Here is an 18,134-nt window from a genome sequence, read left to right on the forward strand (position 1 = left end):
TTTGTGCAACATCCAAGCCTCACATTTCCTTTAATTAGAGGAGCTTCAAAAGCTCCAGTGTTGCCTTGCCAAGGCAAGTTTAAATGTGATTGTCACTCATATCCTCAATCCATCTGTCTGTTCACTTTGTCTGCTCTTGAGAAAAGAGCGGCATGGCTCAGTGGGTAGAGTGGCCATCTTGCAACCGAAGGGTTGCCGTTTCGATCCTCGGCCCGTCGTGCTTGAGGTGGCCCTGAGACCGAACCCCAAATTGCTCCTGATGGGTCGTGGTTAGCGCCTTGCATGGCAGCTTCCGCCATCAGTGTGTGAATGTGTGTGTGAATGGGTGAATGTGACGTATCTTGTAAAGCGCTTTGGGTACCTTGCGGGTATAGTAAAGTGCTATATAAATACAGACCACTTACCAAGAGTCTCAACGTATCTCACCTGCTTTTTAATCAGATTTTAGAGAGGGCAGAAAGTCAGCAATACATGCAGACAAAGCTGAAATTAATAGTCCCGAATTATATGGCTGTTACTCAAAGAATGCCTTAAAGTATATTAATTTAAAATCAGTCCTGCAATCATTTTATTGAGTGCTTCAGTGGGTGTTAGAGGCTGCACTGCTGTGTGACACACTGTCACAGAGTGCTATTACTACTGACTAGAGCTAAAGTCGAAAATCCAACAATGAATCCTCTGAACATTAAAATCTCACAACTTTAAAAGGCATGTTATTTGTTTTCAAAAATAATCACCAAAATAACCTCAATAATCAGAGCCAGAATTTGTAAAAACTGAAATAATCACTGTTTTTTTTTCAATTTTATATCATTCCTTGAACAAAATAAGTTACAATGTTTGTTTCATTTAGAAAAACTAACCAAACCTTAGCTTAAAATCATGATATTTTATCAAAATCACTTGAATCTACATCTCATCAAATTGCCAAAAACAGATCATATGCAGCATATTCTGTAAAGAAAACTAAAATTCTGTGCTGCTCGGCACAACTAAACAGACATGAGCAACTTAGCTGTGACCAACAGTGACTGAAATTTGACAACTACTAGGTTGAACTGCAGGCTGTGTTCACAAAGAGCACAGAGGAGACAAACATGGAAACAAATTAGAGAGAGTGAGAGCAAAATAAAACATATTTGATGAATAAAAAAAAAAAATGCGGCAATCATCAAAAACAGTAGACAGAGGAGCAAGTTGGAAAATACATCCAGCATGGTCAAATATCATTCTAGGTTTCATATGCAGAGTAGCATGAAAAAATTCATTTGTACTATAAAATTTGTATTAAAATTCATTTTCACTACAACTGTTATCGTGAAAGGAAGGCATTGTCATGTTCGGTGTACTTCTATATTGTTGTAGAGTTTCTATGGTGGTGCAGGACTTTAGATTGCAGTGAAAACTTGGCAGACAGTGAGTAAAATGTGGCCAGAGTGAAAAATTCCTAGAAACTCCTTGGTGTTCGCAGGGTTAACTGTTGCCTTCAACATGCTTTGCTTATGTTTGCATTTTCTCATAGTGCAGACTTTTAATGACCGAGTTTGAAGTTGACAGGAAGTTACGTGTTCTAATGAATAATGACACTGTGATCTACTAATCCAGTACTGATCAGACTGTGACCTACAAGATGTTGTACTACAGTGGATCCAGTCATCTAACTGTAGATGTCAAGTCCATGAAATGTACATAAAACAGAACATCTCTGAAGTAAGCTGTTTATAGTAATCCTGTAGATGTAGGTTAATTGCTTTGTCTAGCTGTATAAGATATTTTGTCCTAATGTTATTCTGTTATTTGCACATCTGTCCTGACAACCATCTCTATGTAAAGATTCACTGAAGAGTAGAAAATAAATCTAAACGTCAACATACACTACCGTTCAAAAGTTTGGGGTCACTTAGAGATGTCCTTATTTTTGAAAGAGAAGCAGTTTTTTTTCAATGAAGATAACATTAAATGAATCAGACATACAGTGGTAAATAATGTGGTAAATGACTGTTCTAGCTGGAAACGGCTGATTTTTAATGGATGATCTACATAGGGGTACAGAGGAACATTTCCAGCAACCATCACTCCTGTGTTCTAATGCTCCATTGTGTTAGAAAATAGTGTTGAAAGGCTAATTGATGATTAGAAAACCCTTGTGCAGTTATGTTAGCACATGAATAAAAGTGTGAGTATTCATGGAAAACATGGAATTGTCTGGGAGAGCCCAAACTTTTGAACGATAGTGCGTCATTTCAGCTTGAAGGCCCTGGCTGACTGCTGCCGTTCTTTAACTTTTGCTCGGAGGTTTTTGGAGCCCCCTCAGAATGATGTAGAGCGTGAGCTCATCCTTTGGAGCAATACAAAATCATACAAACCTGCATTGGTGTCTCGGGCTCCTCTGTGCAGCCTCCCTCTTGGCTAACCTGACTCACCTGCAGTGTACGGCTCAGAGCTGCCACCTGCTGCTTACATGAAGAACAGGTAAAGGTTTCCTCCTGTCTGCAGACCTGAGCTCAGATCACAGAACATCTGGGATCCCTCCAGAAACACACCACCTCTCTCGTTCCCTCTACACAAATTAGACAAAGAAACAATGAATTTGACTAATTATTGACATTTTCAGGGCTGTGAAGAACATTTATTTATTTAGTGCCAGGTGACGCATTATTGAATATTTAGTTATTTGTAAAGCACATGTTGAAAATATAAATCCAGCCTTCAAAACAAGGAGGTTAATGGGACCTGCAAGTGCAACAGTTGCTTCATAGGTGGCTGCAGGTTTTCTCTTCTGAACACGAGTCAAGTTTCTGAGACGCTGCCTGTGGAGGAAATGATGTCATGTCTAACTGCTGGAGACTCTGCTGCAACAACACATCACGTTTTCCAGACCTCTTTTCTCTCACAGTGTGTGCATAATGTGATGGAAAGCTCTGGTTCGCATTAACTACATGTTGTGTGTGTGTGGCAGTATACAGCAGTGCTTTCTCTGCATTTCTTATTTTCCAGTCTGACTTCTTTAGATCGGGATTAACTGTTCGCTCTGGTTCAGAGAACTTGCGAAGATAAACCTAAAAGTTCCTGGCCCTGGCTACTTCTTCTGTGGCGGCCTGGCAGCTTAGCGGTTAGCACTGTCGCCTCCTGGAAAGACGATGATTCTGTGTTAGCGTTGAAGTTTTCTGTGAACTGTTGTGGGTAATACACATCTTTGTGTTTGTGCAGCCACACTTGGACAAAGCCCTTCCCCTGTGACCCCAGTTTCTATTTTCTCAGTTGAAAAACACAGCACTCCTTCACTGAGCTAATGTATCTTCACTAGTAAAACTGTTGACACTGGCTTCAAAACAAGGTTAATTATTTTCATTTCTGTGATTCAGAAATTCCCTAAAAAGCTCCTTATGAATAACAGAGGAGCTTGGCAAGACTTTATCAGTGTTTCTGCATTGAACTCACTCAAACTAAGACTGTCCTCCACCTCTGTTCGTTCCAGGAGATGACATGAGCTGCTCGGCAGACGGCCAGGTGTACACCAACAGGGACATCTGGAAGCCAGAGCCATGCCGGATCTGTGTTTGTGACAACGGCCAGGTCCTCTGCGATGAGATCCAGTGCGATGAGCTGACTAACTGTGAGAAGATGTCCATCCCAGATGGCGAGTGCTGCCCTATTTGTCAGAGTGATTCATCCAGCAGCGGCGGGACGGGCAGTTTTGGTGAGCAAGCAGCTGCTCTGGAGTTTATAGGAAGCAGAAAATACAAGAGAATGTACTTTAATGCTTTATATTGTAGGTGGAGGTTAAATGTACTTATGCCAACAGTTTAATACATTTAAGCCTCAAATGCGGACAAGAAATCACTTTCATAAGAATATTATTAAGAAAAATAACTAACAAGAACATCCTTCCTAACTGTATTCTTTAAAACTGGAATAAATACAAGCATAAACAACATTTCATGAGAGATGTTTCAGTTTCGACAGGTTGCCAGTGGGTATAATGTGTTTATGAGTCAGAACTGATGTACAAATTACCGCTTCAATCGGGCTGATGCACATCAGTAGGTTCATTCTACGAGTGAGCGACATCAGATTAATTGTGTTAATTGACTGTTTTGCCTTTGTTTACTTTGAGCGACCTGGTTAATGATGACAAACAGATCTCTTTACAACAGTTTCAGTGTGAACTCTGTCTACTCAGCTCTCACACGAAGGGCTTTTTTTTTGACAATTTCTGTGCCTCTTACTGACATTTCATTCAAATGTTCGCATGACGCAATCTTTTCTGTCTTTTCCTCCGTGTAGGTGGGGGCAGAATTTATAAGGTACGTGACAGATTTTTCATCATACGTCCTCAACAATATTTGAAACTGATATACATTTGCAGTAAAAACAAAAATCTGTGTATTAATTAAAACATGCAAACATACAGCTTTGTTGACATGTTTGCTCTTCATGGAGTGTCATTTCTGTGTTGGTGCAGGGTCAGAAAGGAGAACCTGGGGAAGTTCCACTTGTGAGTATTTCTTACATATAAACCTGTTTTTATTCATTAAATCCAAATCAGGCGCAGGATCTAACTGGTGCTGATTCCCCTGCAGGTGACGGGTATCAGAGGCCGCCCTGGACCTATGGTGAGTTGTTTGTTTTACCTGTAGCATCTTCTACAATCAACTCTTAGTCTCCCAGTTTCCGGTACATGTTCTTCCACCTTAGTTGACACTAGATGGCACAAGAGGACAGTTACCTCCCGCATAACTTCACCTTAAAAGGATGCTTGCAGAGCAGTGTGGTCCTTCAGTCATCTGAGTGCCAGACTACAAATTTGCTTAGTTGTGGTGTTATTGCAAAGTTTGTTACTGTCAGATTTGCACTGATTCTTGTCATTTTATTACAACAGGGAGCTCCCGGCTCACCCGGAGAGAGAGGACCTCGTGGACACAAAGGAAGGCCTGTACGTCACATCTGCAAGTCTCCACAGAAATGGAGCACAACTTAAAAAAATAAAGACTCAGTAGATTTACAGTCCACACTAGCAGAACAAGCAGAATAACCTCACTGGCTTCAGTGTGAGCTCATATCTGGCCTGTTGTGTTAACAGAAGCTTCAAGGATTATTACTTCAGTAAAAACAGGTATACTGAGCTCGCACTAGGCCTTAATTCCAAACCTTACTGAAGATAAAATATGCAAGTAATAGCATCACAATGTATATGAAGTATTAATTACACACTGGAATGGGCTCTGGCAGAGGTTCATTTTTATGTTTGAGATTATTACAGTTACATTAATGTGTAAGCAGCAGATAAATACTGGCTGAGGTAGAATTGATTTAACTCATGTCATATAGTGTCAGGTGGCTCAATGTACTATCATTCATTATGTCATAGCATTATTTAACTAGTAACTAGCTCCTAATAAATCTGAATAAATAAAAAATGAGTAAAAGCAGAGAGCAGGATCAAAATTAAATACCGAAGGAAAATACCTTAGATTAGAGTAAATGCGCTTAGTTACACTGCTGCTTTATTGCTGTAAATAATGGATTATGGTATACATTAACTGGGGCCAAATCATAGTTCTGCTATCGCCTCTTCATTTTCTACATATATTTATTACACTTTAGGAGTAATGCTTCTGCTGCATATGCAGTCATAAATGTTATTTGTAATGCACTTTTCATTTAAGCAAAATCTCAAAGTGCAACATTAAGATACAAATGCATAAAAACAAAACAAGCAGGAAAAATAAAAAAAATGTATATATTTTTTATTTTGTTAAAAAAATAAATGTTGGCCTTTAAAAAGAAAGCAAATACACTACCATTCTAAAGTTTGGGGTCACCCGTTTCATGTTTTCCATGAAAACCCACATTTTTTTTCAAGTGTTAATATAACTGCACAAGTGTTTTCTTAAGTTTTTTCTTTTTTGCCTTTATTATGTACAGCATAGTGGAGAGAGACAGGAAATGTGGGCAGAAGAATGATGGAATGACATGCAGTAAATGGTTATGAGCTGGATTCAAACCCATGACCGCTGCACCAGGGACTATAACCCCTGTTTATGGGTCGCCCACTCAGCCAGCTGAGTATCTGGGCAAGGGTTTATCATCATCAATTAGCGTTCCAACACCATTAACTAACACAGTGTAGCATTAGAACACAGGAGTGATGGTTGCTGGAAATGTTCCTCTGTACCCCGATGTAGATATTAGATTATAAATCAGTTGTTTCCATCTAAAATAGTCATTCACCACATTAGTGTCTAGACTGTATTTGTGATTAATTTATTATCTTCATTGGAAAAAAAATGCTTTTCTTTCAAAAATAAGGACATTTCAAAGTGACCCCAAGCTTTTGAACGATAGCGTGTCATCATGTCTATTTAATTCTTTTGAAGGTCTTTCTGCCCTAAAAACAGCTCTCACATGATGTCTGGATTTTGATTACTGAGGTCATGAAGAATGACTCCTCTCCACTCCCTGTTCTGTCAAGTGGCCAAACTTTAAAAAAAACAACAACACACACACTGCAGCATAAAAAACTAGTGCATTCAAAGGCAAGAGTCCAGCAGTTAGAATGTAATGTCATGTGGAAAGTTGATATATAATGTGCTTCGCTTGCAAACATGTAGCGGGATGATGAATGAATGTGCCCTTCTTGGTGGAGTTGCAGTGGGGTTGAGTGCAGCAATCTGCTTGTGATTTATTATAACCAGGGTTTTCCTGCTGCACACTTTACAGGCTCATAGTTCACTAACAAGCAAAAATTAAGCTATGTCGTTTGTAATCAAACTGGAATGGCAAGTTCCACTGTAAATCTCCACTACACTGATTATCTGATTTATCTTTATTTCCATCTTTAAATTGACTAAAATTAAACCAGAATAAGAGCTGACGTGTATCCAAGAGCTGTCACTGCCAGAATGAATAAATCAGTGTCAGACTGAGTGGAGTTTAAAATGCTTGTGAAGTAGCATCTCTCTCTCTTTTACTTTCTAGGGACTGCGTGGACCTGCGGGTTATGATGGAGAGCCCGGTATACCAGGTCAGGCCCGGTGAAGCAGGACCTCCTGGACCTCCAGCGCACCCCGGGGTGAGCAGTGCAGGGAGTGTTGTCACACACAAAACTCAGGATATGTAGAAATTATTTGCAACGATGCACTCTGTTAAAACGTGGCCCTCCATGTCAGCTGATAGATGACAGAAACATCCTGGTAGAATTGTTACGGTCCCTAGTTTGTAGCTTCTTTCATGTTTTTATTGGAAAGTAAAATGTCCATTCTTAATATTTAGAGGGACACGTCTCCTGTGAATACTGATTAACTCGGTTAACATGATGTGTTTCACCTGCAGGGCCTGGGATCCCAGATGGGCCTCAGGGTTTGATGGAAAAACAGGACCTCAGGCCATGTTGAGTGGCTCACGGGTAAGAGGATGTCAGCAAAACATCAACTAATATATGTGTGTGTGTGTGTGTGTGTGTGTGTGTTTCCTACACCTCAACTTAAGGGCAAGAGCTTTTTTTTTTTTAATTAGGGCTGCTTGTGTATTGGCCATTATTTTTTTTTGCAGCTGCGACAGAGAACAGAGACGAGTTGATAGTTCAGAGGAACAGTGTTGTTTCATAATTGCTCTGGTTTTGCTTCTTTTCCACAACACCAGAGGTTAGATGTTCTAATTATGGGTTGTAGATGTAAAACGTTTGACTTTACACAGTTTGCTGCATCTTTTATTAACCCTTTCTCTGTCTTGTACACACCCCCATGACAAGAATCGTTCCAGATGTTACTTTGTAATCCTTGACATTTAGGGTTGTTGGAGCTTCATCCTCTCTCTTTCACATTTCAATTCTGAAGAACACATAAATGTAAACCTGATGTGTAAAACGTCCCTTTGAAATTGGTGGAAATAAGCTATGCCATATCATCCCAGAATAGCAGTAATACATCCCACCACATGCACACACCCACTGAGCAGACCTTTTGTAAAATCAAGCAGTGTGTATGAAGAGCACTTGCAGACAGTTTTTTTTTCTTCTGTAAACTTATGCCTTCAGTTAAAAATGACTGAGAGTGTTTGCTGCTGACTGCAGACTGGATGACTTTACTCTGATTAGAAGCAGAAAACAGAGAGAAACATGTTCCTAGTGATGCCACCGTCCTCTCCTGGACTGTCCCAGCCTCTGCATCAGTCCTGAGCTCTGACAACCGACAGCATCAGTCCCACTGTCCCAGCTCACCGCACTGGATGTGGACAACATCCTAATCATCTCCACGGGCTTCACTCTCCCTCCACGAGCGTGTTTTCCCCACAGTACAGTCTGCTGTTTCTGTTTCCCCCAAACTGGCGTCACATTCCTCCTTCGGAGCCGACTTGCGCTCTCAAACCCGGCGTCCCTTCCCCCTGTTTGGGCGCTGGTTCACACTCCCCCTCGCTCTCGCCGCTCATGCCGTCCCCCTCCATCAGACCCACGGCCTGCTCCTCGGACCACTCCCGGTAAGCTTTCTCCACGCCTCCCGGGAACAGCCCACCAGCTTAGCCGTTTCGGCGACGCTCGCGCCCAGCTGTCGGGCCATGTCGATCTGGCCCCTGTCAAACTCGCTCAGGGCTTCGTAGTCGTCCATGCTGTAGCAGATTTAACGGAGCAGTCACGTTCCTTGTTCTCCGGTGAGCTGCAGGGCCGAGTAGAGCCGAGTGGGAGAGGAGGACGTTCGGCTCTCGTCGGCATGCTCGGGTCGCGCATGCTCTCTGTGGGCTTAAGGGAGAAGGATGACATGCGCGTGCTGTAAGGGGGCTCAAATTTCCAGAAGCTTGTGGATCATCCGGGTTTTTCCAGCAGCTGGAACACAGGAACTGAGTCTTTCTGACTCTGTGGTCCATCTGTCAGTACTAGTGTCTTTATTTGGAAAACTTTTATCCAGTTTTTTTTTTTGAACGGCTGTTTTAATAATCATACATATTGTCAACAAAACTTCAAAGGAAACTAAGTAACGACAACAACAACATGAAGCAATTGTCTCTGTGGTGGCAAGCAACTTGAGCATTTTTTAAAATATTTTTTTTATGTTTTTATTTTATTTAATGCATATTTATATAATTGTATACTTCTAAGCTGAGCAATAGAGTAACTGTTGTTAAAATGAAGAACTAACAGTTTGGATTTACTTTTGTTGCTTAGGTAGATTCTACTCAGTGTCTGCGTTTTCAGCATCTTCTTTTGTTTTTGACTGTTTATTAATGGGAATACCCCATCGCCAATGTAGACATTACACAGTACTGTGAGGTAATAGAATTTATCATCATCCGATATTAAATGATGTACAGGGATGTTCTCACTTCTGTTTCATTCTGTTGAATATGTATATATTTACATATATATGTGTTTGTTTAAACGCAGTATAACATTATCATACAGTTGCCAACTTTCACAGCCACACTTTGAATATGTGTGGAATGAAAGGTGATCGATAGCCATCACATGGCAGCAGAACTGACATGTGCAATTAATGTGGCACAGCAGCACAGACTTCATTATTTCTATACATTTTCTAATGTGAAATCATTGAGTAAAGAAACTTTGTTTCTCTTGAGATGTGTCAAATAGATTATTATGGAGTTTTCCATGTTGCTTAATTTCAGTAATAACGAAAAAGCAGAAGCATTCTGCAAGCATGAAAATCATCTAAATACTCAACAAAATAAGACAGACTACCTAACCATGGAAATGTTATTTGTTGTAATGACCCCAGAAGACAGATGCTGTACTTGCCTCAGAAATACAGGGCAGCAATTTCAGTGTTTCATGACCACTATTACAAATTGTGTGTCAATCTGTTGGACATGGGCATTGTTCTTTGGGACGTAAGTGCTTCAGTAAATTGCGCTTCCCACCTCAAATTCACCCCAATTATGAAAAAAAAAGAGAACCAAGCTACACAATAAATGAAACTAGAATGTTCTTGTTTCTACTAGTCATATATGGTGATTGAGTTAGTTAGATTCAGATAGAAAGAGGCTAGTCCAAAGCAATGGATGTGAATGGGATTTGATTGTGGTTCAGCATTAATAAAAGATTCAGTAAACACACCATTGATTCAGAAACACTGCCCACATAACACCTACTGAAAAAAATAGTCCGTATGAACACTATAGAACTACGCACTAATCCAAAGTTTGGACACATTTCTCAGTTAGTGCTTTTTATTTAGTTATTTTATACAATGTAGATTAATACAGAAGACATCACTACTATAAAAGAATACATATGGAATAATGTTGTAAACAAAAAGTGTTAATCTTCAGTATTAATGTACCATGTAGAAAGTAATGCAAATAAATAATAAAAGCATGACAGACGGTGTGTCCAGACTTTGGAGTGGTAGTGTATGTGTCTGACTGTGTCTAATGGTGTTGGTCGACTTTTGAATTGAATCCATGGCGCCACATCTCTAGTAATGGGCTTAAAGACATGAACAATCTGTTTTACTTTATTGGTTGCCTTTAAGCAAGAAGCTGGGAAGCTTTTGATTACTTTTACGATGTTTCACAGTAAATAACATTTAACTTTAAAGTAGATTTTTAGTGAATATGCCGACAGTCACGGAGAACTTTATGGCAGTACCATCTGCTTGGTAAGAGTGTTTTGGTGTGTGTGTGTGTGTGAGCATTAGTCAGATGGAGAATGGATCAGTAATTAAAGGATTGTTCCGTTGACACTGTTAGGAAGCCGAGTTCAGAGAGTTTCTCTATTAGAAATATAATCGCCAGATGAAATTCCAACATCTTGTTCATTTGATTTGCCATCTTGTTTGTTTCAGGGAGAGGCTGGAACAGAGGACTCCAGGGCCAGCGGCACACCTGTAAGTCCACAGCATCCTCACTGTGCAACAAACAACACTGACACTTGGATGACATCCTATTTTTCTGTGTACATCCTTTTATGTTTTTAAATGTTTCATCCTCCTTTGTAGGGTCATCTGGCCCACAAGGACCCACTGGAGATGTTGGTGACCAGGACACATGGTATGACATGAATTCATGATTATGCGTGGTAAAATCAGTCAGAAACTCGGTTGGAATATTCATGAGATTTGCATGATTTCGATTGATTTATTTTGATGTGCTGCTTACTTGAGATAGCCACACCACCCTTCTGCTTATACACAGTGAGACTGGCATGGATGCGTTTTAACTTTGCTATGATGGTTTTCAGAATGATGTGTAATTGCTGGATGTTTTTTGTGTCTGTGTGTGTCAGGGTCCACCTGGACAAAGGGGACCTGAGGGCCCTGCAGGGAAAGCAGGCGAAGATGTAAGTCAGTGTTGGATGTTTGTCTGTCTTGGTGATTGACTGACGATTGATCAACATTAGAGAGAGAAACCTATGTGTTTTATCTTAACATGGCAGCCCCATCAGCATTCATTCTCACTTTGTGTCACATTGTACTACTGTCAGCTAAAACTGCAATCTATGAGAACGTTTATGAAAGAAACATAAGTCCTGAACAGTTGAGCATAAATCTATATTTATAAATGAGTATTTTTGACAGTTTGGACAACATTGGCTGCATTCAGCATATTATGAAATGGAAAATCCTTGAGCCTCTTGATAATTACAGTGCATGGTGACAGATAGTGCACTCACAGTCAGGAGGATGAAATCATTTGGTTTCTAACACTGTCACTGTGTAAAACTAACATCTTGATACATAACACCTTATGCACAAAACAATCAGAATGGGGTTACCTTGCATCCAGAGCGCTAAATAGAGTATGTCATAGGAGCTCCCTGAGCAACACAAAACCCACAAGAAGAAATCTATGTATAATTTTTGGCATTTATTTCACCGGTTACTGTGAAACTTTTGTCATGTGTAATTTCATGTTTTCACACAGGGAGAATCAGGCAAACCAGGAAATAGTGGAGAAGTTGGATTCCCTGGATCATCATAAGCTTCTCTAACTCAAAACCTAATAAAGATTCTTGTCTGTGAATCTTCAGTAGACATAACTCATGATGTCACCTATTTTAGGGGCCTCGAGGTTTTCCTGGAACACCCGGGCCTCCTGGCCTGAAGGGCCACAGGGTGAGTATAAATTCTGTAAAACAATTAGATGTGATAAAATAACCATCTGTGGATGGTCACTTTTATAAAGGGATTTTTTAAAGTCAAATTTAGCACTTTTTGTCTGTTTTTGTACACTCAGCTCAGAGGGTTTAACTGTTTTATTCTGTGTTGTTAACAGGGTCATGGTGGAATAATTGGCCAGAAAGGTGAAACTGGAGCTGTTGGATCCAAGGTATGAGAGAAGTCAAATAAAACACTTGTCATTTTCAAATCTGTCTGTTAGTTTGCTCACTTGATTATCTGAGCGAATCTCCATTTGGCTTACTTGCGTGCTTTGCTAAAAAGCCTGTTAAACATCTTGTGATGTGCTACCTTACTGTAATTAAACACATCTTCTGTGGTTTTCTAGGGTGCACAGGGCCTCTGGTCCCATGGGAGGACCTGGACCCATGGTAAGATTCAGTTGCTTATTTTATAGAGCCAGAAAATGCTTTGAGAATGTGACACTCATAAACTGCCTGGAGTTACCCACACAGATGATACAGTTGGTTGGGCTTCTGTGTCCTTTCTGATTTTGCTTTCATCTTATCTTAGCCGATCTATATCCAGGATACTCTAAATAACTCTCTGAATGTCCTAACTTTAAAGAGATGCCACAGCTGTAATTTATCACTGTCTGTGAATCACAGGGTCCTGCTGGGATGCCGGGAGAGAGAGGGCGGTCTGGACCCGGTGGTATAGCAGTAAGGATGATAACACTATATAGCAGCAACATCTGTTACCACAATCATTATTTTTTTGAGTAATGTCAAAAATGCGGAAGTTGTAATTAGCTGTATTTTAATGTATGTGTATAATGTTCACTATGAGTATTTTTGGCCTAAGTGTGGTAAGGAAAAAAAAACATGAACAGACTTTAGGTAGTTCATGATTTATGATCAAATTGATACAGTTTTGTTTCTTAGGGTAAACGTGGTTCACCTGGTAATGTCGGGAAACTGGTCCAATGGTAAGTCAGCATTTACAGTGTTTTACTTCTGTGGATGTACTGTATGCTTCAGCAATCAACATGACATACGGAATAACATCATACAACATACAATAATATGTTATTGTCACTACAGGGTCCACTAGGTCTCAACGGCCCACCTGGATATCCAGGAACCCCAGGAATGAAGGTGAGTACAGCAAAACACCGTCAGTGTTGTCAGATGCGTCAGTGTCAGTAATTGTACTTGATGATTGTCTTCTTCAGGGACAACCTGGCCCCACAGGCGTCCGCGGTCCAGAGGGCCCACAGGGACAGAGAGGAGAGACCGGTCACCTGGGCCGACCTGGACCTGTTGGCATCAGGGTACATTTTTGACTTTACTTTCACCTAAGTGTCACAGACAACACATACTTCAGAATAGCTCCCTGTATTTATCTGATGATCTAATTTGACAATTTTTCTGTTCAAAGGGAGCCATGGGTACAGATGGAGGTCCAGGTACCAAAGGACCAGTGGTATGTACACATTTATGCATTTCAGGCAAATTCTCCATTAATGTTTGAATGCACTGAGGTCACAAATACATGGTTAACTCTTTACAGGGTAATCTCGGCCCACAAGGTCCAGGTGGCCATTCTGGACCTCCTGGCCCTCCAGGACCTCAGGGAAGCACCGGTCAGCCTGGTATCAAAGGACAACTGGTAAACTGACTCTAAGTTTTAACTGAATTGCCGGAATACTTTAAAATCCTTGCTAAACAGAGGTTTCATGTGGAGAAGGTTCACATTTCTGCGTTTTTGCCTCAAAGGGAGATGTTGGTGTCGCAGGATTCAAAGGAGAAGCTGGACCCAAAGGAGAACCTGTAAGATTCAAAAAAGTCAAAATGATGTTCATCATTAGACAAAAACATTTAAGTGAAGAAAGGTAGCAGGTAAAACATGTCTGCTGGCTTCAGTATGTATTCTGGCTTGTGTGTTAACTTCCTAGGGTCCACCAGGCTCCCAGGGAGTGATAGGACCTCAGGGTGAGGAAGGAAAGCGAGGACAGCGTGGAGACCCAGGCTCTGTTGGTCCTCCTGGTCCCGTCGGTGAGAGAGTGAGTCAGCATTCTGTTTCCTATCGTAACATTCATCCAACACAGAGTTGCAAGGTCAGGACAGGGGTCAGCTCTGTAATGAATTCAGTCCTGAGAATTAATCATTTTTGGGAGGGAGGCCATGAATTGCTTTTGACATATCAGTGTATGAAATTGGAAATGCTCCTGTTTATGCAGGGAATATATTTACTCAAGGATAGTGGCAAATACGATGATGAGCACTGTTGACTCACAGCAGGAAGGTCCACCTGCCTGTCTGGGTCCTCCTCAAGTCTGTGTTGTTTCATCCTGGTGCTCTGGCTTCCTGCCGTAGTCTGAAAGTTAGCACCAAGTTATCCTGTAGATTATCTCTAATCTCTTTACTACAGTCATCTGATTTAATGCAGTTGTATATCTGTGAATGGAGTAAGAATCTCAGTCATCTGTTTTTTAGGGATCTCCTGGAAACAGAGGGTTCCCTGGTGCTGATGGGCTGCCAGGACCAAAGGTAGACTATATTTTATACTTACTGTTCTTGGAAATCACTTTGCTGTACTTAGTAGTAATGATTCAAGTTTTGATGTAAAGACTTTGGCTTGTGATGTTTTATTCAACAGTCTGAGGGAATAATTCTCTATTTTTTTATTGAAAGGGTGCTCAAGGAGATCGTGGCATATCTGGCCCATCAGGGCCAAAAGGTTCTGTAGGAGACCCAGGGCGTACAGGAGAACCTGGTCTACCAGGTGCAAGGGTAACACAAAAGCTTAGCATTTTGAGCTACATTTTCTTTTAACTCCTTTACCACATCTGAATATCTATTTCTAGCTCCTAGATTTCCAATTTTCATAGTTTCATCACTTCTTTTCCCCAGGGTCTTACCGGTACCCCTGGAGTCCAGGGGGCAGAGGGCAAGCCAGGACCACTGGTAGGTCACACATTAAATACTGGATATACAAATTACAATTACGACAAGCTTTCTTAATGATTCTGATATATCATCAGTGTTGGTTGAAACAAAGTATGATGTGCTTCTTATTAAGGGGGCTCCAGGTGAAGATGGTCGTCCAGGCCCTGCAGGGTCCATTGGAAACAGAGGGCCAGCAGGAACCATGGGAGTACCAGGCCCTAAAGGCTTTAATGTAAGCTGAAAACATGCTCAAAACTGTGCATTAATAGAACAGTCCTTTCAATCTCTGTTCCATTTCTAATTCAATTTATGATCTTCTCTCAAAGGGTGACCCAGGAAAGACAGGTGAACAGGGATCTGCAGGAGTGCCAGGTCAAAGAGTGAGTACTGTGTTTAGCATGCAAAAAAAAAAAACATACAAACTTTTTTGAGGTACTATTTGTGCAACCAAGTCTGCATTGTGTTCATTGGTCTTTTACTGCATGATGGACTTTACAGCAGAAGTCATTAGTTAGGTAATTGAGTAATTCAACATTACCTAATACTCCCACTCACCTTTAGGAGAGCAAACAACGCGTCTCATCCAGATGTCTAATGTGCAGGACTGTTAACTATCATTTTGTCTTCAGGGTCCTCCGGGAAAAGATGGAGAGGTTGGCCCTGCAGGCCCCCCTGGTCCACCTGTAAGCATCCCATTTCTCTTTAATATCACAATCTACGCACACCTTTTTTTTTTTTATTGCCATTACAAATGAAATGATTGTTTCATCTCAAAGGGTGTTGCAGGAGACAGAGGAGAGCAGGGACCTCCAGGTGTAAATGGATTCCAGGTGTGTAATTGCTTTTGGCTGGTAGTTAAATGTGTGAAAGTTGTAACACAGTTTCCAGAGTTGGATAAATGTGAGAGAACAAGGGGGCTGTGATATGGAAGTCATGTCTGATTTTTCGTTTGTGCTCGTAGGGTTTGCCCGGAAATCAAGGCCCCCTGGAGAACCTGGAAAACCAGGTGACCTGGTGAGTTCAACAAAATGTAGTAATGCTGTTTTTAGCTACATCATGTATTAGGTTTAGCCTTGTTCTCTCTTCTAACATGATTTATTTTATTTAAACAGAGCTGTCACATAGCACCCAACAGGGTTAACGCAGCAGTTTCTTTTTCTTTCAGGGTATTCCTGGAGAGCTCGGTTCTGTGGGTCAAATCGGACCAAGGGTTGGTGAACTGCTTCGATTTCATCAGAGTAAGATGGATAGCGACGCTGACTATTGAAGAATTGACTGATGGTATCTATTCTCTAGGGAGAGCGTGGAATTCCTGGTGAGAGAGGAGAGCTGGGTCCAACTGGTCTGCAGGGACCTAAAGGAATTCCTGGTGCACCTGGTCCAGATGGGCCAAAGGTACTATTTCACTGACATGACCTGCAGTGATTAGCCACAGCATTAAAACCATATGTATAATATTGTGAAGTTCTCCCTTGTGGTGCTAAAACAGCTCTGAATCACTGGGACAAGGGCCTCTAAACATTGGCGGTGGATCTTTTTGGTTTTGTGGGGTTATGCAGTATGACCTTAATGGACCAGGTTTAGGATCTGGGGAATTTGGTGGCCAGATCAACACATTTAGTGTTGATGGCCATATTGTACATGCAGAACCTTGCACTGTAATGAGATTGGACATGGTTTTAATGCCATGGTTGGTGCTGTTGGATCTGTGTATACGCACAGCAAAAGTGTGGACAGATTTGGGCAAATCTGGATAACCTTGATGCTTTCCCTAAAGGGTAGTCCTGGTCCTCCTGGTGCTCTCGGTGATGTGGGTCCTCCAGGTCTTCAGGGAATGCCGGGAGAGAGAGGCATATCTGGGCCTCCTGGGCCTAAAGGTGACAGAGTAAGTTTGTCAACATCTTTTCAGAAATCCTGACTTGTGCTTTTGTAAGATTTTGTAGGATGCCAGTCAAGTTAATCAATTTATTGGCTAAATGATTGCAACTCTGATCTCTGCTTTAACAGTAAACTCACTTTTTTTCATTGCTGTCTCTTTTCAGGGAGCACTTGGTGAGAAAGGATCAGAAGGTACACCTGGAAATGATGGTGCAAGAGTAAGTAAAGAATGTTTGCCTTGCTGCAAACACATTTAGCAAGAAGTTAAATTTACACTTGCAAGGCTAAAATAAACTGTAGCTGATGATGTAATCAGGCAAGTCTGTCACAACTTGTTCCAAGAATTGTGTCCACTGGCATGACTGTGCAAGATACTGTTAACAATGAGCAACAGCGGTTTGTGGGAATCCCCAGTCTGACTTCTTTACTCTTAACAGGGAACTCCGGGTCCTGTCGGCCCACTAGGACCTGCTGGACCCAGCGGTGAGAAGGTAGAGTCTTCTTTTTTTTTTTTTCTAACACACGTTTAAAGGCCGATATTCACATTACAGACATGCAAGGTTCTTAGGATGCCCGCTATGCTGTGAAGGACAGTCTTTGACTCATACTGCATTAACAAAGATAAAAAGTCTTGATTTATGCAACAACACATTCTCAGTGAAGGGGAACTCGTGTAACTTCTTTGCAGGGAGAACCTGGACCTAAAGGACCATCTGGACCTCCAGGATCCAGAGGAATGCATGTACGTAGACCCAACCAGTATTTTTGTCTTGGCCATTAAATGCACTATGATCATCTTTATTGTGCTACAATATATCAATACATTATTATTATCATTATTATTATTATTGCAGGGAGCGAGAGGTGACCCTGGCCCGATTGGTGCTGTTGGATTTGCTGGACCTCCTGTAAGTAGATCTGAACACTCCTGTCTTCTGAATATTTTTGTTACTCATATTGATGCCCCTGGAGGTGAAAGAAGGAAACTATTCATGCAAATGCCACGGGCACTTTACAGGGTCCTGATGGCCAACCTGGAGTCAAGGGCGAGCCTGGAGAGCAAGGGCAGAAAGGAGATGCAGGGTCTCCAGGACCGCAGGGCTTGGCCGGTGCCCACGGACCTCCTGTGAGTAACAAAGATGCATTTTAGTGCAGTCACTCATGTTGTATTGTTACCAGTCTCACTGGATGTGTTTGTAAGTTTAATTTATGTGTTTGGGAAGTTTTTGTGTAT

General features: G+C 41.3%; 1 protein-coding gene across 1 annotated transcript in view; it reads left to right on the plus strand.

Annotated features, from left to right (window-relative positions):
- col5a2a (collagen, type V, alpha 2a) overlaps positions 1-18,134 on the plus strand; it is a 51,063-nt gene that overhangs the window by 21,659 nt on the left and 11,270 nt on the right. Inside the window, 40 exon segments of the mRNA XM_051959425.1 lie at positions 3,479-3,700; positions 4,288-4,307; positions 4,466-4,498; positions 4,584-4,616; positions 4,883-4,936; positions 6,982-7,032; positions 7,034-7,075; positions 7,336-7,353; positions 7,355-7,408; positions 10,800-10,841; positions 11,240-11,293; positions 11,878-11,931; positions 12,015-12,068; positions 12,229-12,293; positions 12,469-12,502; positions 12,740-12,793; positions 13,016-13,051; positions 13,175-13,228; positions 13,306-13,404; positions 13,512-13,556; positions 13,644-13,742; positions 13,850-13,903; positions 14,029-14,136; positions 14,570-14,623; positions 14,768-14,866; positions 14,987-15,040; positions 15,156-15,254; positions 15,349-15,402; positions 15,652-15,705; positions 15,799-15,852; positions 15,984-15,999; positions 16,002-16,036; positions 16,188-16,232; positions 16,319-16,417; positions 16,800-16,907; positions 17,065-17,118; positions 17,338-17,391; positions 17,589-17,642; positions 17,755-17,808; positions 17,919-18,026. Coding sequence (XP_051815385.1) covers positions 3,479-3,700; positions 4,288-4,307; positions 4,466-4,498; positions 4,584-4,616; positions 4,883-4,936; positions 6,982-7,032; positions 7,034-7,075; positions 7,336-7,353; positions 7,355-7,408; positions 10,800-10,841; positions 11,240-11,293; positions 11,878-11,931; positions 12,015-12,068; positions 12,229-12,293; positions 12,469-12,502; positions 12,740-12,793; positions 13,016-13,051; positions 13,175-13,228; positions 13,306-13,404; positions 13,512-13,556; positions 13,644-13,742; positions 13,850-13,903; positions 14,029-14,136; positions 14,570-14,623; positions 14,768-14,866; positions 14,987-15,040; positions 15,156-15,254; positions 15,349-15,402; positions 15,652-15,705; positions 15,799-15,852; positions 15,984-15,999; positions 16,002-16,036; positions 16,188-16,232; positions 16,319-16,417; positions 16,800-16,907; positions 17,065-17,118; positions 17,338-17,391; positions 17,589-17,642; positions 17,755-17,808; positions 17,919-18,026 — 2,474 coding nt within the window.

Source organism: Acanthochromis polyacanthus, chromosome 14 (assembly GCF_021347895.1).
Source record: "Acanthochromis polyacanthus isolate Apoly-LR-REF ecotype Palm Island chromosome 14, KAUST_Apoly_ChrSc, whole genome shotgun sequence".
NCBI lineage: Eukaryota > Metazoa > Chordata > Actinopteri > Pomacentridae > Acanthochromis > Acanthochromis polyacanthus.